An 18,675-nucleotide genomic window follows, 5' to 3' on the forward strand; every position below is an offset into this window, starting at 1 on the left:
CAATAATTTCCAGGGTCTGTTGTCGCTCCTCCTTTATGGAGAGGGATGACTGTAGCAGTGCGGCATTCAGTAGGGACAAAGCCTGAGGTAAGTGAACAAGGCAAGATGTGGTGCAAGTTCACTTTGTAATTCAGGTATAACACAGCCAGGGATATTGTAGGGTCCCATGGGAGCTGTATTCCTGGCCTTGGGACAATGCAGCTTTAACCTGTGCGACAGTCATGCTGGGTGCCTGGCATTCTTCTGGTATCGAGATTGGCCCTTTTCGGGGGGGGGGGGGGGTTAATGTTGGCACTGAATCTGTCAGCCAGAATGTTGGCCATATCTGTTGGCTCAGTATAGGAGTTACCATTGTGCAGTAACTTGGAGCAAATCTGGATATTGCCTTGGAGATTCTCGATATAACTGTAGAAGACTTTGTGGTTGTTTTTAGTGTCTACTGCAATTCTGCCTTCATAGCTGGCTTTGGACACTTTGTTGAGGGATCTGAACTATTTGCTGAGGCTGATAAGGGAATTTTTCTAGTATTGGGACTTTCCGTTTTTCTGCAACAGTTTCTTCCTTCTGTTGTAGAGTTTATTAATGGCAGTGGACCACCAGATTGGCTTCCTTTTTTTTGGAGGAGAGCCTTTTGGTTCTGTTGGGTATGGCTAGTTCCATGCATTTGTGTACTTTTCGTACAGTGCATTGATGTACGATTCAGCAGTCATGCTTCTGTTTTCCATTGACATGGGTGCCGTGAAGTTAGCCACCTCTGTTTTTAGGAGTCCAAAGTCAACTTTGTATAAGTTTTTCATGGTGGATACCTTTGTGGGGGGTGTGGGTGAGATGTGGATTTCCGTGGTGATTAGTTTGTGGTCCGATCTAACCAGGGAGGAATTGACTATTGGTGTAGAGCAATGGTTGCCCATGTTAGTAATAACCAGGTCAAGGATGTTGCTTCCTGTAGTGGGGGTAAGAATGAACTGGTCCAGGGCATTGGAATTGATGAATTCCAAAAAGCGTTGTGCCAGTGCATTGGTGCATGAATAGTTTTCCCAGTTGATGGGGGGGGGGGGGGTAGTTGAAGTCACCTATTATGAGAGTGTTGGGTTGGATCTTAATAGTTTCCAGCGTGTTTAGGAATGTGGAGTGAGTCTTGGGACATGATTGGGAACTTATAGCAGGCCACGATCTGAATCGCTGTCTTAACTCAATGTTGTTTGTACCTGGAGCATCTCAGATGCGTTATGCTGGGCTATTAGTCTGGAGGTGTGCATATCCTGTGTGAATATGGAGACATCACCTCCTTTGGAGCATCGGTTCATGTTCTGGGGCCAAAAGGTGTGGAATGAGTTATAACCTGGTAGTGTAGGGGTGCTTTCTGCTGCTTTAAACCAGGTGTCCGTTACAGCACAAATGTTGACTTACTCCATTTTTAGGAGTGATTCGAGCGAGTGCATCTTGAGATTTAGACTTCTAGCTTTGAGCAGCATGACCCTCAGATGGCATTTATTTATAGCTGTTATGGTGGTAATTTTGTTTTTGGAACGCCGCCTAAAAAGGCAAAATAGGGGTGCCAAGAGCTTTCGGCAGTACCTAGAAACTCTGGGGTGACAGATGCAGGCCATCTTTGGCAAAGCATTGAGGTCTGTCACTCATGTCATCCCAAGCAGGCAGATACTGGATCCGCTTAGAATGACACCAGAAACTTAGCCATTTGTTGGTCAATAATTTTCTGTTTGTACACCAGTGTCATTCTGGGCGATGGTAGGATGCTGCTCAGGGCTAGAGTCATACTTGCCTGGGCCACATAATCCGAGAGCTCCACCATGTCTCTTTTTCGTGTAGTCCAGGGAGGTGTATCTCAGGCCATTCACACCCACATGGACAATGACAGGGTCATACTTGTACTTGTTGTGGAGTGACCCAAGTGCGTGTGCTATGTTTAGGATTGTGGCACCTGATGAACAACTGACTGTTACCTTCTCTTTATTCAACCTAGTGAGTGGGACATCGTTGTGCCTTACTATTGAGTCACTTATGATTATTGTATTGGGCAAGCTATTTTGGGTTGAGGGGCACACTGTGTAGGTGAGCAATGTGTCTTGTGGGTTGTGCTGTGTTGTGGTAGAGTGCGTTTCTGCCTTGAATGTCTCTGCTGTTTGGGTAGATTTATATTGACAACCTCCACAAAGGTTTGTGTTTTTGTGAGGGCTGTGATGGTGGGTGTTCTGGAGGGCTGTGTTCCATGTGCTGTGATGCAGGTGTTGACCTTCTCCTGTTGACCAGCTATTCCATTCTTGGCTGGAGAGTGCTTGGCTTCCAGTTTGGAGCTGTAAGTGCATCTCTCACAAGGCTGTGTGTTTGGAGGCAAGAAGAGAAGGTTGTCTGTACATGAGGCAGTTGCTACACTGCCTCAGAATGCCCAGGTTCAGCAGGTTAATAGGAGAAAGCACAGCAAACTGACCTTCAGACATGCCAGGAGGGGATGGTCATCATTACTAAGTAGTGGAGCTGTTTCCTTATAGGACGTCTAGTGCTGATAGCCCTTGTGTGCTACAATAATTGCTACAAAAAGCCTGATGAAGTTGCTAGATAAATAAGCTAATTAAAGTGCAAGAGAAAAGAGATCTAGCAAGATCTTAAGGGGAAAAATTTTAGAGCAGACTTTCTGGCACCAGTAATATACTTTAAATGCAGTGCAAGCTAGCAAACTCATCTGTTCAAGGCATGGGGTACACATCTGACTCTGTATAACTTAACTTTCTGTAGTCTAGACAGAATATTACACTGCCATCTTTCTTTGGTACCAATACTACTGTGGAAGCCCAAACATTACTGCACTCCTGGATTACCCCCAGCTTCTAACATCATTTATCTCTTCCCTTAGTCTGTTTGACTCGCTCAGGCTCCCTTTAAGGAGCTTGCTTGATTGGCTTTTGGGGTCCTGTATCCACATGGTGCTGCAGTAGGTAAACACACCCAAGTTTCCCTGTGAACATGCCCCTAAATTCCTGTAACACTGCTCGTATTTCTTTAACCTGAGTGGGAGATGGCAACTGAGATATTGCTACCTCTCCCACAGAAGTTGGTCCAAGCCTTACTAAGAGGGTCAGTCACCAGATCCCCCTCAGACTCCTCCTGCCATCCACTGTGAATACTCCGTACCAATGCCTCCCTGTCGTGATAAGACTTCATTATATTAACATGGTACAACTTATGTCCCTGAGTCTTGCCTATCTTTTGGCATTGCTTACAGGTCCTGCAGTCCCCTTAGATATTTTGCAATCCCAGGCCAATAAAAATTCTACATGCGTCTCCTGCTATGCTTTATGCCCTTATGAGCTTCAAAAGGAATTTGGTGGGCTATGGCTAGAGGTGCCAGATGGTAGGCTCTGGGCCCTGCCAACTGTCGTATTACCTCACCCTCTAGTCCTCCCTTAGGGGTCCACTCACCATTCCAGCATACAGACTCCCCTTTTTCTTGAGCATCAGGTGCCTCCTGAGCTACTTCCTTCAAGCCTTGTAAGGTAGGGTCTGAAAGCTGTTCCTGTCTCACCTCTATTTTCGTGACCCCTCCTAGCTCCCCTTCCACAAGGCGCCTAGTGTCCTTTCTCAGCGGTGCCTCACTGTCAGCCTGGATACCACCAGTCACCTCTGTCTTTGCAGTCACCATGTCCACTGATACACCAATACCTACCAGCAGCTGTGGTTCACCTTCAGTCTCACTGCTACAGGGTAGCTCCATCCCTGAAGTAACCACATCACCAGCCCCAGGTTCAGGCAGGGATGTGTCTGGGTCTCTCCCAGGCTACCAGACATATGGGCCTGTCTCCAAGCTTGACTGCATGTCACTGCATGCACACAGGGTACTACATTATCAAAATCATTACGTATTAAGACTTCTGCAGGGATATTCTCGCACGCCTACCTGTCTGTTCCCTTTTCCACCCTCCCTGTCGAGATTAACCCTGCCAAAGGTGTTTGGATGGGGTCTCACCCAAAGCTCTGACTGGTGTGGACTGCTTAAGCAAGTACTGGTCCTCCTTAACCACTACAGGCATCACAATGGTTATATCAGTAGCTGTCTCTCTTAGTAGTGGTCTGTCTTCCATTCACTAAGATAGGATACAAATTTTGGTGATAATTTGGCATCTCTGTTTCCAGACAATGTATCACTGGCATTCTGTCTTTCCCCACTTACTGGCTCCCTCACCTTTTGCTTCTCCCTTTGCTTCAATGGACATTTGTTTGCTGCATGGTTTCTCTGATAACATTTGAAACATCTAATCCCTGTTCCTGACAGTGTGCTTGAACTTTTGGCTTCCTTTGTTACTGGTGAACTCTGTTGGAGTGGTTTAGGCTGCCCCCGTGGGTTCCCTTATGTTGATCTGCAGCAGTGGGTATCCCTTTCTTATGCAGTGGTGTCCTACTTGCCATGTAGAGATCCCCTTTTCTCCCCAGCTCATTTGCAGAGTTGCACTCTGTCTGCCAATCGGATCCCCATGTCCTCAGGCAAAGTGCTGAGAGCTTGTTCCCTCACCAAAAGGTCTGCCAGTACTTCAAAAGTGGTGACATGACACCCAGTCACCCACCTGTGAAAGTAAGAATTAAATCGGGACTGTAATCACATAAACTTTCATCTGCCTTGCGTCTATGTTCACAAAACTTTTTTTCTGTAGATTTCAGGAGCTCATGTAAAACCATATTTACTTGATTGCTTTAAGTTACAAGTCAAACAGTCAATATCGGACAATTTAGCAGTTGCATTAACAGCTCTATGAGGAGGGAGTAAGGGGGTCAGGAACCATACCCAGAGATGTTAGTCAACATTATATTGTTTACATATCCTCTCAAATGTATAACTAGAACTATCAAAGTCTTCTCTCTCCCTTTACTGAGGAAAACGTTTACTGACCTTTATGGCTTCTGGGGATAAGTCATTCCTTTCCCCATTACCCTATCAAAGGGTTAGAATCTCCTTTTCATACCATCTCTGCCTCTCATTTTCTTCAGCTTCCATCTCCATACGTTGCAGTTCATGCTGACACTGTATCTCCTCAGTCGCCAGACATTTGGCTTTCAGTTCATGCTGATACTGCTTCTCATCGGCTTCCAGATCAAGTTTCCTCAACTCCAAACAAATTTAAGTCCTCTGAAGAAATTATACACTGTCTTGTCTTGGAAGGCTGCTTTTCCCCGACACCAAACTTGATATCCTCAGAGCTGCTGGTCTGCTGTGTGACTAAGGTTGAGATCATTGCTTCCTTAATCAGGCTGCCATGCACCAGTCCTTTGGCTTCGCACACTTTGGCCAAATGGTTCATGGTCAACTTGTTGTAATCCTCTGCCGACATCTTTGCCTGCTTTCCATGGCTAAACTGTCAAAAAATTAGAGCTGTTGTGAAATGAAACTCTGTATGTTTGTCTTGTGGCTGTCGAGAGTGCACACCTCAGGGACAACTTCCTACAGGCTACTGTAGCACAATTAAAATCCTGCACAGCTGCCACCAAATAATGCAGCGGCCCCACTTAAACCCAGGGCAGTCACTAAGGAGTCTCAGTCCTCACCTCTGTCTCCGGTAAAACAGCATCACTGAAAGCAGGGATAGAAATACACAGTTTCTCCTAAGGGTACACCGGGAACGAGCTCCAAACCTGGGAGTGGGACTATATGCTTCACTCCATGTCCACAAATAAGTCTTTATACTAACCAATGCAGAGCACTGCATCCCAGTTCTAGGTATAGTAGTTATTTGACACTTGCTCCTAAATGTTTGATATTGACCTCTACAAACCCTCTGAGGAAAGACTGGCACAGGTTTACCTGCTATGCCCACTTTTCCAAATTACAAGGTAACAACTGCCACCAGTCACATACCACAGTAACCTTCAGAAAAAGTGTTCAGTTATATTGGGTAAAATTAAATAGTGCTATAAATGGTAGCTTGTAATCCAAGCAGTAGGGCTTTTCGGAGTGGCCGTGGTGTTATCGCAGTAAGCATAAACACTCTCAGGTTACTGAAAGTACTTTCTAAATAAGCAGCCACAATAAAAGGTAGTTAAATATTTAATAAGAAGTAAAATTGTTTAAAACCTACATACACTGGAAAACTGATTCTAATTGACCAAAGTGCTTCACACACAGGAATTGTGAAAATAACACTGTAGGATAGATTTCACACTGATTGTAGAAAGAAAACTCTAACTACAGTTCCCTAACTAGCTAACGATTAACTGTCCCTGTCTAATCCAATTAACTCAGCAAGGCAAGATTTTACTCTTATTTCTGCCAGACAAGATAAGAATTTCTGCTCACTCCTTAGGCTGTTGTCTGGTCCTCAGCGGCTGGAATAGCAGCGCCTACTATTTCTGCTGAACAACTCTGGGAAAACTGAGTGATAACTACTGATTGGAAAAACAACTGACTATGAATGACTACAAGAGCTACTACTTTAACTGACTCAGAACCTGCTTTTATAGCGGACTTTTTTTTTAAATTCCCAGAAAGCCATTTTGAAAATTCTACTCTCTCATGTCAGACTTTAAAAAGTAAACAAAAGCTGCTGTGGAGATTCTATTCTTTTCAGCTCTGGCACACTGACATCACTTCTAGGTCAGCTGACTGGTATAACCTGCATTCAGAATTCCTTTTAGAAAACATGTACATTTGGTCAACCAGAAAATCACTGTTTCAGACATCTTACACAAATCAAAGTAATAAAAAAAAAAAACTTGTTTACGAAATTATAGCTAATCATGCTGGCATATATAACGCAGGCTAATTTACAATTATTTACAGGTATTTACAAAACTTCAGCCAGTCATGCTAGCACAAATAGCAATATACAGTATCCTCACATGGGAGTAGACCCACAGCATTCTGCATCAAAGAAGTGTGCTTGTTAAACATGTTTGTGTACCCCTTTCTGTATGGGCAGTCCTTTGCACCAAGGATATTTACAGTGTCTGGCACCATGGTTTGCTTACTGCAGAGTGCAGTGCTTTCATATCTTTCTTTTGGACAATGGTCTTTTTTGACAACTTTTCCCCACTGATAGGATTCTTGAACATGCATCAAGGAGCTCCTCTTAAATCTGGGGTTTGAGGTAAACTTTTGAAAACCTTTTTCCTTCATGCAGAATTTTTTTCTGGGAAGTCTTTCAGTGCATCCCTAGGAAGAGAGTCTTTCTTGGCGAAAGAGTAGAAATGTACAAAGAAAACATAATATTTTGCAGACAGGCCGTCTTCTGCCTCAGACTATCTCAGGATTCTGGATTTCATAGCCTCTGATTTAGCATGTTCCCCCTGGGTCCGACCTTGCATAACGAAATTCCAGTGCACTCTTTATCCTTTCAGATTCCAGTCTTGGGATTTGTGAGGTCTCCCATTCTCCCTTGCCTTCCATCTGCTTGTCACTGTTTCTGAATTGATGCTTCAGATTCTGTTTGGGGAACTGTATCAAAAGGGCTGAAATACAAGTCTGTGCAGCAAGGACAGAAAACGTAAGCACATTTCAAAGAGACGTTAATACTGATCAGTAATCTTTAGGCCTTCAGTAATTGTTCTCATTCCTTCTGGAGAAGGTGAGATGTTTCTTAGCAACATTTCAGAGCTTTCCAAATCAAATCTGAGGCCAATTACCTAGCAAGATTGACCTGGTCAGTAAAGTGCAACTAAAATAAATCAGTAGCACTATCCATACCAGTGCGAGTTGGACAGTGATGCAGGGTCTGTGGTCATGAATTCCGTATTTCAGAGTACATGCAGCCAATTTATGGGACTGAACACCATATTTGTGAATACAGTGGCTAGTTACAGACCAAGGAAAGATTTCTCAATATTTTTTATGGAATGTTACCTCATATCAGACGTAGCATATATTGCCAAGTTAAGTTGTATCTTCATTGAACAGGAAGGAAATATTTCTCTGTACTAAATGTAAGAATTTTGATAACATATGAAGCCCTGATCTGATTATATAAGCAAAGTGATGACATTCATGCAGAGAGAATATGCATCTGACTCGTGCCTTGCATTTGGTAACCTGCTGTGTGCAGTTGGGGAAAATGGCATGTCTAGTGCAGAGCAGCACACGTCAACAGATATGGTTCATTGCTCGAACTAAGACTTATGCCACTACCCTGTCTCATATTTTGCATGTTGAACTGGTCACACAGTTTATTTTTTTGCCACCCCTTTTGAGAAAGGGAAGCAAGAGGTAGCTGACGGAAGACTTCCTGGTCTCTTACTAAAGTTTTACCTCTCGCTGAATCTGAGAGGATTCATGGCCTTGTGATGAGTCTTTCCCTAGTGGATCCTTTCCAAAGGGATCTCCCTTTTGGGAAGTCATTAAGATGAAGGGGTTTGCTTTTGCCCATCACTAGAAGTCGAATTAAACTGAGAGACACATGATATGCATATCCACATGCTCATAGGTTGGTACTAGGCTATCTGCCCTAGGGCCTATACAAGCCTAGCCATAACAATTCCTTGGCTATTTCTTCCCACTGTATTTACTTCCCTGGACCCCTGTCTAGCAAAGCGACTGATGTGATCCCCGGGGTAAATTTCCTAACGCCCATCCAGTCATCAAGGTTCCTTTTGAAGTGGGCCAAAGAGGCGCTCTGCTTGACATGTATGGGCAGTCTGTCCCAGTCTCTGGCTCAGGAACCTATCCCTCCAGCATGTTTTGTTCATTGTGATGACAAGGTTTAGATCCCTGGAGCGTGTGTTTGAGGGATTGGGATTTCTTTAAGTGTAGCATGTCCAACAGCTCTGGGTTTGACATGGCCTTGTATGTTAAGCAGAGATCACCTCTGAGTAGACTATGTGCGACAGAGTATAGGTGGAGTTTTTTAGACTGTCAGCTTAGGGCATCTGCTTTAGGCTTGTGATTCTTTTAGTGAGGTATTTCTGCAGCCTTTACAGTTGTTGCAGATGTCTTGAGAGGTGCATACCAAACAGGGCGTTGTATTCTATAATGGGTCTGAGGGATGAGTACAGTGGAACAATGATCTCGTTTTTTCTGGATGAAAAGCCCTTAGTGATGATGTGTGCCACATAGAAGGATTTTCTGACTGTTGTGGTTATCGAAGGTGAGCTTACTGTCCACCTGTGTCCCTAAGTATCTTATCACACTTTCGGTGTTTAGTGTACATGTTTTTTCCCAAAGGGGATTTTTTTTATTTATTTTATTTTTTTTTATTTATTTAACATTTGTTGACCGGGAATGTCCGACTAGGTTCCACGAGCCTGTTTTCAGCGGAGGCCTGGGGAGAAATGCTCCAGCTGCATGTCTTTGGAAGAAAGGGATAACTATACATTTCTTGGCATTGAGCTTGAGCCCATGGCTCTGACACCAAGCATCTGTTTCTGTAAGGCCCTTTTGTAGGATATCCACTTCATTTGGTGATTCAGTAATGGCTCCCAGTTTGCAGTCGTGTGAACTTTGTTAGCCAGAGTCCTCTTAGTGTTGGCCTGTACTTCACAGAAGTAGATGCCAAACAAGAGCATTCCTAAGACTGAACCCTGAGGCACTGCACTTGTCTGGAGCGGGATTTGGAGGTGGCTACTTTTACAGTGTGGGTTCTGTCAGTAAGCCAGTCATCAACCCATTGAGTGAAGTAGGGATTCATGCACTACAGACGACCTTCAAAATTCGCTGATACCATGAGTAGTTTCCTGCTAGTTATGTTCGAGCTGTTGAAGGTGTTGGACTGTCATTACTCTCAATGTGTAACAAACCACTTGTCTGGTGATATAGCAGGATAAGCCCTGCCTATGGCCCAGGGAAACCTAGTTCAGTTAGCTGCTCAGGTACTTGACATTGTTGGGGGTCATTGTGAGCCTCTGCATTGGAATTGGTATCCTGTTCCCTCATTCAGGGCTGGGGTTAGAGATTTCAGCCCCTGCGTTGATGTGGGTATCCTATTTTCTCACCCAGGCGTGGGGTTAGAGATTTGAGCCCCTGCTTTGATATGGGTATGCTGTTACTGATTTACACCAGCAATTTCCTAGATGATAGTCCGTGTACAAACTTCTGGATGTCTGTGTGAATCGGCGCTAGAGGTAGCCCACCATTAGATAATGAATGTAATAAAGTCAGTTGAGGAAGCTTGATATGACAGTCAGTAGGCAATGGGAGGAGAATAAGCTCTTCTAACAGGCGTTGCACTGCACAGGCGCCATTTGTGTAAGAATAAGTGTAATGTTGATCATCCTGATCTGTACAGCCATTTACTTCTTAAATGTGGGGCAGCAGACAGAAAGTGATCTAGTTTTACTATTTATATGTCTGGATACATACTGTAAAGGGATTGAAAATTCCTTCCACTTACTGCTTTTATTTTAATCTTTTATGTAGGTCAGTCTTTGCACCCTTCATCAAGTGGTGGACCCCATGTTGTCAAGAAAGTGCAAAAAAACAGAAATAACTATGCGTCAGTGGAATGTGGAGCAAAGATTCTGTCTGCAAACCCTGAAGCAAAGGTATAGTTTTTTTTGTTTTTTTTTTTATACTGGAAAACAGTCTTGTGTTTCTGATAATGATCGTGATATTGTCTGGCAGTAGTGTACCTGGTTCTAATTATTTGTTGTTAGTCAGTTGGAGTATGTAACGGTAGATGCAATACATTATGATTTTAAGATGAAATCCATTAACCAGAAAGGAGTTGTATGCAGTTAAAACATTGCTCTCTTTCTCAACTCATCAGAACGCGCTGGTGTTTTTTTTTTTTACATTGCCACGAGCGGTGGAAAATACCAGAAGAAAACACAAGTTTGTTTGAGGAAGGACACTCTGGTGGATGCATTGATGGAGTAATGGGGATAAGCTTTCTTCCACATTTCAGTATGAATGCTGAGACAGCTACGTTTATTAAATTCATCCTTTTTCATTTACAATCACAACAAGGTGTGTGATATGCAGTGACTTTGTGTAATCTAGGTCTGGTGCCAATGGTACTCTTATTTCTTCACTTAAAACTGATTTTGCAGGTTTTTCTATTCTTTATGATGATACCGCCTTCCTGTTTCTGTGGTGTTATAGTTCACATTGGTATGTACTGATACCGCCTTCCTGTTTCTGTACTGTTATAGATGTCCTTCAAGGATGCATCTGCAGTCATCACATATGGGTTGTCCTGCCTCAGGCAGCCCTTCGGTCGGCCGGATTCTAAAGTCTGGGTCCGGCGTTGGCTGATGTCACCCTTTCCCCGACGTCAGAGCGTCTGGGGTATAAAAGCGTCAGCCGACGCCATCTTCCTCAGTCTTTCTTGCTGCGGTGCCCGAAGCAGAAGCAGTTCGCAAGTGCCGGTCGGCCAGCTCCTGTAATTCAGCTATCCGAAGACTTCAAAAGCTAAGTACCCCATTGGGGACTCTTTCTTGCCTCAGCCGATGTCAGATAAAGTTAATAATTGTTTAACTTGTGGGAAACAAATACCTCATAAGGATTTCCACTCTTACTGTCTTCCCTGCTTAGGCCCAGACCACGACGTCTCGGCTTGTTCAGCCTGTGCTTCCTTCAACCGACGCACTCTTAGACGTCGGTCGGAGTTCACAGAAGAGTTTTTTGGGGCTAGTTTTTCATATAAAATGCCGTCGGAAACCCCGACTTCACATTTACCTAAGAAACGGAAAGACAAGGACCGACACGCGGCCCGCGGTTTCGGCTGAAACCGCGGCTAGGCCTACCGCGAGTGTCTCTGTCTCGGCTGATACAGAGTCCTTGGATCTTCCGAACCCTGAAACAGTACAACCGACAGCCTCGGGCCCCAAAGGCTCCTACCGAGTCGGTTACAGAGCTGCCTTCAGAAACCGGTGTATTGGAATCATCCGACACCATTCCGTTAGACAAAGCTACACCAGCACGTGGTGTAGCCAGGCCTCCTGCATCCATGTCCATTAAGGCCTTCACCAGGGCTAAAGCTGCTAAACACACTAAAACCATGCCTCCCAGGGTTATTCCTCAGGGACCCTCTTCTAGTTCAGATTCTAACCTTAGCAGAGGACCTTATCTCTTTAATCAGGGGCTCTCAGCCCCATCCGGACAGGGGCTCCCAACCTCCTCTAGACAAAAGGCCCAGGGTAGATCCCCCTGATCCCCTTTCCTCTGAGGAGGCCTCTGATGGCTCGGATCACTCGGACTACCAGGAGGAGGCTTATTCGGCCTACGAGGATTCGGATGCAGAGGAATCTATTCCCTCAGCCTCCCCTCCTGAAGAGCTTTCCTTTGGGGAGACCCTTCATTCTATGAGAGAGCATTTCAAATGGCAGGGCCAGGAATATTCTGACTCCAGGAAAAGAATAAGAACTTTTCTTCATTTACCTCAGCATAGACCTTTGGCTATTCCTCCTGTTTTAAATGTCATTGATGATGTGTATTCTGATTCTAGTATGACCCCTGATACTCTACCTCCGGCCCCTGTTAAGCCCGATAGGTATTACAGGGTCCCGGATACACACAATTTTCTTTACAAGGCCCACTCTGCTGATCCTGAAACTATTTCACAGGGCCCTAAAGGGGTTGCAGCTGTTACTACTAGGAACCCACTCCCCTCTGCAAAGGAGTCCAGGGCATTAGAAAGATGGGGTAAAAAAGTGTATACTTCTGCCACTCTTGCTATGAGGGCATTAAATTGTCAATTTCATATGATACAGTACCAAGAGTATTTGTTAGAAGAAATGCATAAGAAACTGTCTCCTACTGAACCCCCCCCTGACCGTAAATCCCTTCAGGATCTGGTACATAACTCCCAGCAGGTTAGCAACCATTTTTTGCAGTGTGGTTATGATGCATAGGAAGCTTCATGTAGGTCAGCAATGACAGGTGTTGTCATACGTAGGCATGCTTGGCTGAAGGAACAATCTCTGCCAGACCATGTTAAAACTAAGCTTTTGGATGCTCCATTGGAAAAACAAAAGTTATTTGGCTCCACTGCTCAAGAAGTCCTAAAGAAATTTGAGGAAAAGGCAAAGTCTGTACAAACAGTTAAGGATTTTCTTCAAGTTCAACCGCCTCGATTCAGTAGAAATTGGCCTTCCAAGAATTGGTCCTTTCCGGACACAGAAAGGTTTCAAAGGGGCAGGAACAGGCGTGCCAGAGGTAGAGGGCAAGCTAGGGGCTCCTACAGAGGCAGTCAATGGCAACCTCCAATCCAGACAGGCGGTTCAGGACCTGCAACTGCTGCACAAGGACAAACTCAATGACTTTGCTTTGATTCCGCCAACCAGGGCTCAGTTAGAAGCACCTTTGGGCGGAAAGCTTTCTTTATTCTCAAAAAATTGGCACAACATTACAAGAGACAAATGGACACTCCAAATAATAGACAACGGATACAGGTTCCATTTCCACACATTGCCAAAAAGAAAAGGCATGCCAGGTCTGCCACCAAATCAAAGGGCAAAGGCTTTGAAACAAATCTCAAACTTACAAAGCCAACTTACTCAAAGCCATAGAAAAGGTTCCGCTTTCAAAACAAGGCCAAGGATTTTATTCCAGACTATTCCTTGTTCCAAGAAAAGAACATCAATGGAGACCAATTCTCGACTTGTCCGCACTGAATACTTATCTCATTGTGCCAAAATTCAAAATGCTGACTCTACAGCAACTCCTTCCCATTCTGGGCAAGGGGTCTTGGCTGGTGACTCTAGACCTCAAGGAGGCATACCTGCATGTCCCTATCAGACAAAGTTGCAGAAGACACCTCAGATTTCTTGCAGGGTCAGAGCATTATCAATTCTCAGCATTGCCCTTTGGCTTATCTACTGCACCCAGAGTATTCACGAAATGCCTGGCATCAGTAATAGCACACTGCAGACTTCAGGGGATTCAAATATACCCATATCTGGACGACTGCCCTATACAAGCGGACAGCCAACAAACTTTGGTAAAGGACTTAAATTATGCCATCAATCTTCTGCAGGCCTTGGGATATACAGTCAACATGCACAAATCAAGATTTGTTCCATCCCAAAGAATAACCTTTCTGGGTGCGGATCTAGATACAACCACCCAAATGGCTTATCTCACAGAAGAAAAACAAAGACAACTACCGGATTACTTCAAAAATCTGACAAGACATACTCAGCTGACTGCAAGGAAAATCCTGCAGGCCCTGGGTTACATGGCATCCTGTATTCTTTTGATTCCACAAGCAAGGCTACATATGAGAAAGCTACAGTGGTACCTAAGGAGTTTATGGACTCAGCACAGTCACAGTTTAGAAACTTTAATCCCACTCATTCCATGCCTTCAAAAGGAATTTCTGTGGTGGGCTCAGGCCAGCCAGTCCAACAGGGGACTGCCCTTCACAAAGCCAAAAACCTCCCAAACTATAACAACGGACGCTTCAGACCTAGGTTGGGGAGCACACATGGAGGGCAGAGGTATCCAAGGACAGTGGTCACGAAAGGAGCTACGCATGCACATAAATCAAAAAGAAATGCTTGCAGTGATACATGCAATGGAGGCCTTCAAACTTTTTCTGCATCAAGGCCCCCTACTAATAAGGACAGACAACACCACAGTCATGTGGTACATAAACAAGCAAGGAGGTACCCATTCCTATCCTCTTTGCAGACTGGCAATGAATCTATGGGAACTTTCCTCGAAACTCAATATACAGCTACAAGCTCAGTTTGTGCCAGGGAAAGACAATACACTGGCGGACAGCTTAAGCAGAAATATCATGGAGGCGCACGAATGGATGCTGCACCCAGACATCTTCCTACAGATAACACAATCTTGGGGGAGGCCGGACATAGATCTATTTGCATCCCCCCACAATCATCAATTGAAGAAATTCTGCACAAGGACATACCATCCACAAGTGTGGAAAGTGGACGCTCTCTCTTTCAGCTGGAGAAATCTAACAGTGTATGCATTTCCACCTATTCCATTAATGACCAAGGTGTTACTGAAGATCAGGACAGAGCAGCCAAAAGTGATTCTGATAGCTCCGGATTGGCCAAGGCAGCACTGGTACCCACTGCTAAGGAGCATGTCACGTACGAAACCATGGCCTCTGCCTCTATGGCCACTTCTACTGACACAGCACAGATACAAAACTCTACATTCCAACCTGAAAACCTTGCAACTAACAGCCTGGAGAATACCTTGACTCCTCCTCAGGATAAGCTATCCCAGACAGTGAGGGATATCATTATGGAAGCTTGCCGCCCTTCCACAAGAAAGGCATATTCAGCAAAATGGAAAAGATTTCTCATTTGGAACACCACAAAAGGCCTAGATGCGACAGTGATGAGCATCGCACATATCCTGGAATATTTGGCAGAAATGTTCCACAATGGTCTGTCTTACTCTTCTATTAAAATTCATGCTTCAGCAATTTCAGCAGAGTACAATACTGATCCACCTGTCTTCTCTCATCCTCTCCTAAGACAGTTTCTAAGAGGAATCAAAAACATCAAGCCCCCTCGGAAACCACCTCTACCTGCTTGGGACCTTAACTTTGTGTTGGAAAAACTAACACTGCCTCCATTTGAACCAGCAGCTTCTGCAGATCTACAGTACCTTTCATGGAAGACTGCCTTCCTTCTGGCCATAACCTCAGCAAGAAGAGTTTCGGAGTTGCAGGCCCTGATGGCAGTACAGCCATTTATTATTTTTAATCTGGACAGAGTTTCATTGAGAACTAATCCCACATTTATGCCAAAGGTGGTATCCAGGGTTTCATTAAATCAAGCCATTCACCTGCCTACCTTCTTCCCAAATCCACAGAGCAAAGGGGAGAAACTGCTGCACACCCTGGACATTCACAGACAGTTGCGCTACTACTTGGACAGAACTAAAGGTTTCAGAAAAGCTGACCAGCTGTTGGTAGCATATGCCACTGGTACTCAAGGAAAAGCAATTTCCAAACAGACTATTTCGAAATGGATAGGAAATTGCATTCTCTTTTGTTACTCCTTTCATGGAAAGACTGTACCAGCTAACATTAGACCTCATTCTACGAGAGCCACAGCCACCTCCACAGGCTTCTTAAGAGGGGTGGCTACCAAGGACATTTTAGAAGCTGCCACATGGAGCTCCGTGCATACATTTGCCAAGCATTACAATTTACCTTTATATTCCAGATCCAGAGCAGGCTTTGCTACGGCTGTCCTGCAAGGTATCTTAGCTACACCATACTTTTCTTAGTTCCTCCATCCCCAGATTGGCTATGGTATTCTACCCATATGTGATGACTGCAGATGCATCCTTGAAGGACATAGTACAGTTTTGTACCTACCATAAATGTTGATGTCCGATAGGTATGCATCTGCAGTCAGGTTTACCCTCCCTCCTTCCCCTCTGTGGTATTTCTTGGGTGCTTACCCCTCTATTAGCTAGCTGGGGGATCTATTGTGGTGTATTTGTTTTTATTTACATATATATTTTTGCTAATGTTTGGATTTTATTGCATTTCTCCAAATTTAGCCTTCCTTAGAGGGCACCTGGCATCTGGGGCAAGAAAAACTGAGGAAGATGGCGTCTGCTGACGCTTTTATACCCCAGACGCTCTGACGTCGGGGAAAGGGTGACATCAGCCGACGCCAGACCCAGACTTTGGAATCCGGCCGACCAAAGGGCTGCCTGAGGCAGGACAACCCATATGTGATGACTGCAGATGCATACCTATCAGACATCTACATTTATGGTAGGTACAAAACTGTACTTTCACATTGGTATGTACTGATACCGCCCTTCCTGTTTCTGTGCTGTTATAGCTCACATTGGTATGTACTGATACCGACTTCCTCTTTCTGTGCCGTTATAATTCACATTGGTCTGTATTTTATGTCTACATTCTAAGAGAAAATGTGTGCTGATTGATATTTATAAATATATTTTATTCCATACTACACCACTGTCCACATTACTTATAAGCAATGGATGCAACCTATTTTTTATGTACCCCATATCTTCAGTGCTTCATTTTATTGTGCCATGTATATTTTCATGCTAAGTACATTATTATTTATTGTCTTCCTGTGTATGTCCTCATAACCATGGCTTTTTCATTTACAGTGTAGTAGAGACTTGTATATATTTGCCACCTCCCTCCCTTTTGCTTTACTGATTCAGCTCAGAAGCTCCTTCCGTCTTACCTGTTAATATGCTTCGTCACGTCAGCATTACCTTTCCCATTACTACACAAGCACTTCAATGAATTCATTTTAACAGAATGGTTAGAACCATTTTCATCTACCTCATATCTTTGATGTTTACTTTTCGTCACTTGCATATTCTTAATGTACATGCTTTTTACCTAGAGGAGATAATTCTCTTCCTGTAAAAAGCTGTTTGTATTGTGTTGCTTCCATATGCATTCCCCAATACCTCCGTCGGCCACAGTTCGTGCCTGACGTTTTTCTCTCTGCAGTATTGCCATTCATTTCTGAATGACTGTACTGATGGAAAGCCTCATCAGCATCTGCGGATTAGCTGCCCCTTTCATCCTGCATGTGCTACACTTGTGCATTTTACCCAATCTTCCCTTGTATAGAACCAACAGAACAATTAGATGTCGTATACTTCTTACTAGTCTAATTATTTGAATGCCCTTTAACATGACGTTGGACAGTTCCTTTCTGATCTTAGAGCTAAAGATAGATTATCCCGGATAGTGACCAGCCATTTTTGTTTACTTTTTCTTCTCATAGTGGTTGCTTTCAGCAGTGTCACTCCAGTAATACAGTCTGCATCCGCCTGTCAAGGCCACTGTATGGTGTATGTCACCATTGTATCCTTCCTAATGATTGCTTTCACCCTTTTCTGTCTGGGTGCATTTTACTGAATAATTGTCTCCAAATTCCATCCCCTCTTGCACAATTTTTGGCATAAAATGCATCTTTTTTGCTACTGGCAACCTTGGTAATGTTATGAAGTACTACATTGATATACTAGTTCCACCTTCCTGTGTGTTGTGTTAAGGCTAGATTTATGGTCTGAATCTTAATCGGCAAATATTCATGCTACTATCATAATGGATACAGTACATGTCCCTTGGCCATGTGTCATCTCTGTAACTGGACTACTCAGCATTTGAAATCAAATTTTTGTGATTATAGCAGGTTATTAGACTAGTGGCCTAGAGCCTTTAAGTCTAGCCATTTGTGTCCCAATTTTCCCAATGGTCAGTGCCCACAGGCTACAGTGGCTTTGGTATATTCCTCTGCCTTAGGGTGTCTACAAACTGCTTGTGTCCATAAGGACCACAGGCAACAAGCTAATGTATAAATTTATGATTTCCTGTCTGCATTTGACTAGGCTTAGGAAAGAGATCCCTTTCACATGAAAGGAGGGTCTGTTCCAGAGAAGGGGTGATCTCTGAGATGCATACCTGTCCCTCCAGCATGTATTGTCCCTCACAGATGAGGTTTAGATTCTTAGATCAAGTAATTCTAGTGCTGTGTTGAGTGAATGCGTAGCAGATACATCAGGACTGGATCAGACAGTGCCTTGTAGATTAGGCATACATCGGCCCTCAGTCTGTAGGGGAGTGAGTACAGAGACACTGCTTTAAGGCTGTCTGTATAGAACATGTTTACATCCTGTAATCTCTTGGTGAAGAAATTCTGTGGCCATTCCAGCTGTTGCATATGCCTGGTCAGGTATGCCAAAGGGTACATTTTACTCTGTTAGTGGTCTAATGAGGGCTGAATATAGTGGGATTGTGATCTCCTTAA

At 44.1% G+C, this 18,675-nt stretch overlaps 1 protein-coding gene across 1 annotated transcript in view; it reads left to right on the forward strand.

The window, feature by feature from the left end:
• The window catches only part of SUCO (SUN domain containing ossification factor), a 1,178,094-nt gene that overhangs the window by 56,578 nt on the left and 1,102,841 nt on the right, over positions 1-18,675 (forward strand). The window contains exon 3 of the mRNA XM_044086746.1: positions 10,349-10,473. Coding sequence (XP_043942681.1) covers positions 10,349-10,473 — 125 coding nt within the window. The remainder of the gene's footprint in view (positions 1-10,348; positions 10,474-18,675) is intronic.

The sequence above is a fragment of the Protopterus annectens genome, chromosome 10.part0, assembly GCF_019279795.1.
Source record: "Protopterus annectens isolate FY-2018-M chromosome 10.part0, PAN1.0, whole genome shotgun sequence".
NCBI classification, from domain to species: domain Eukaryota; kingdom Metazoa; phylum Chordata; order Ceratodontiformes; family Protopteridae; genus Protopterus; species Protopterus annectens.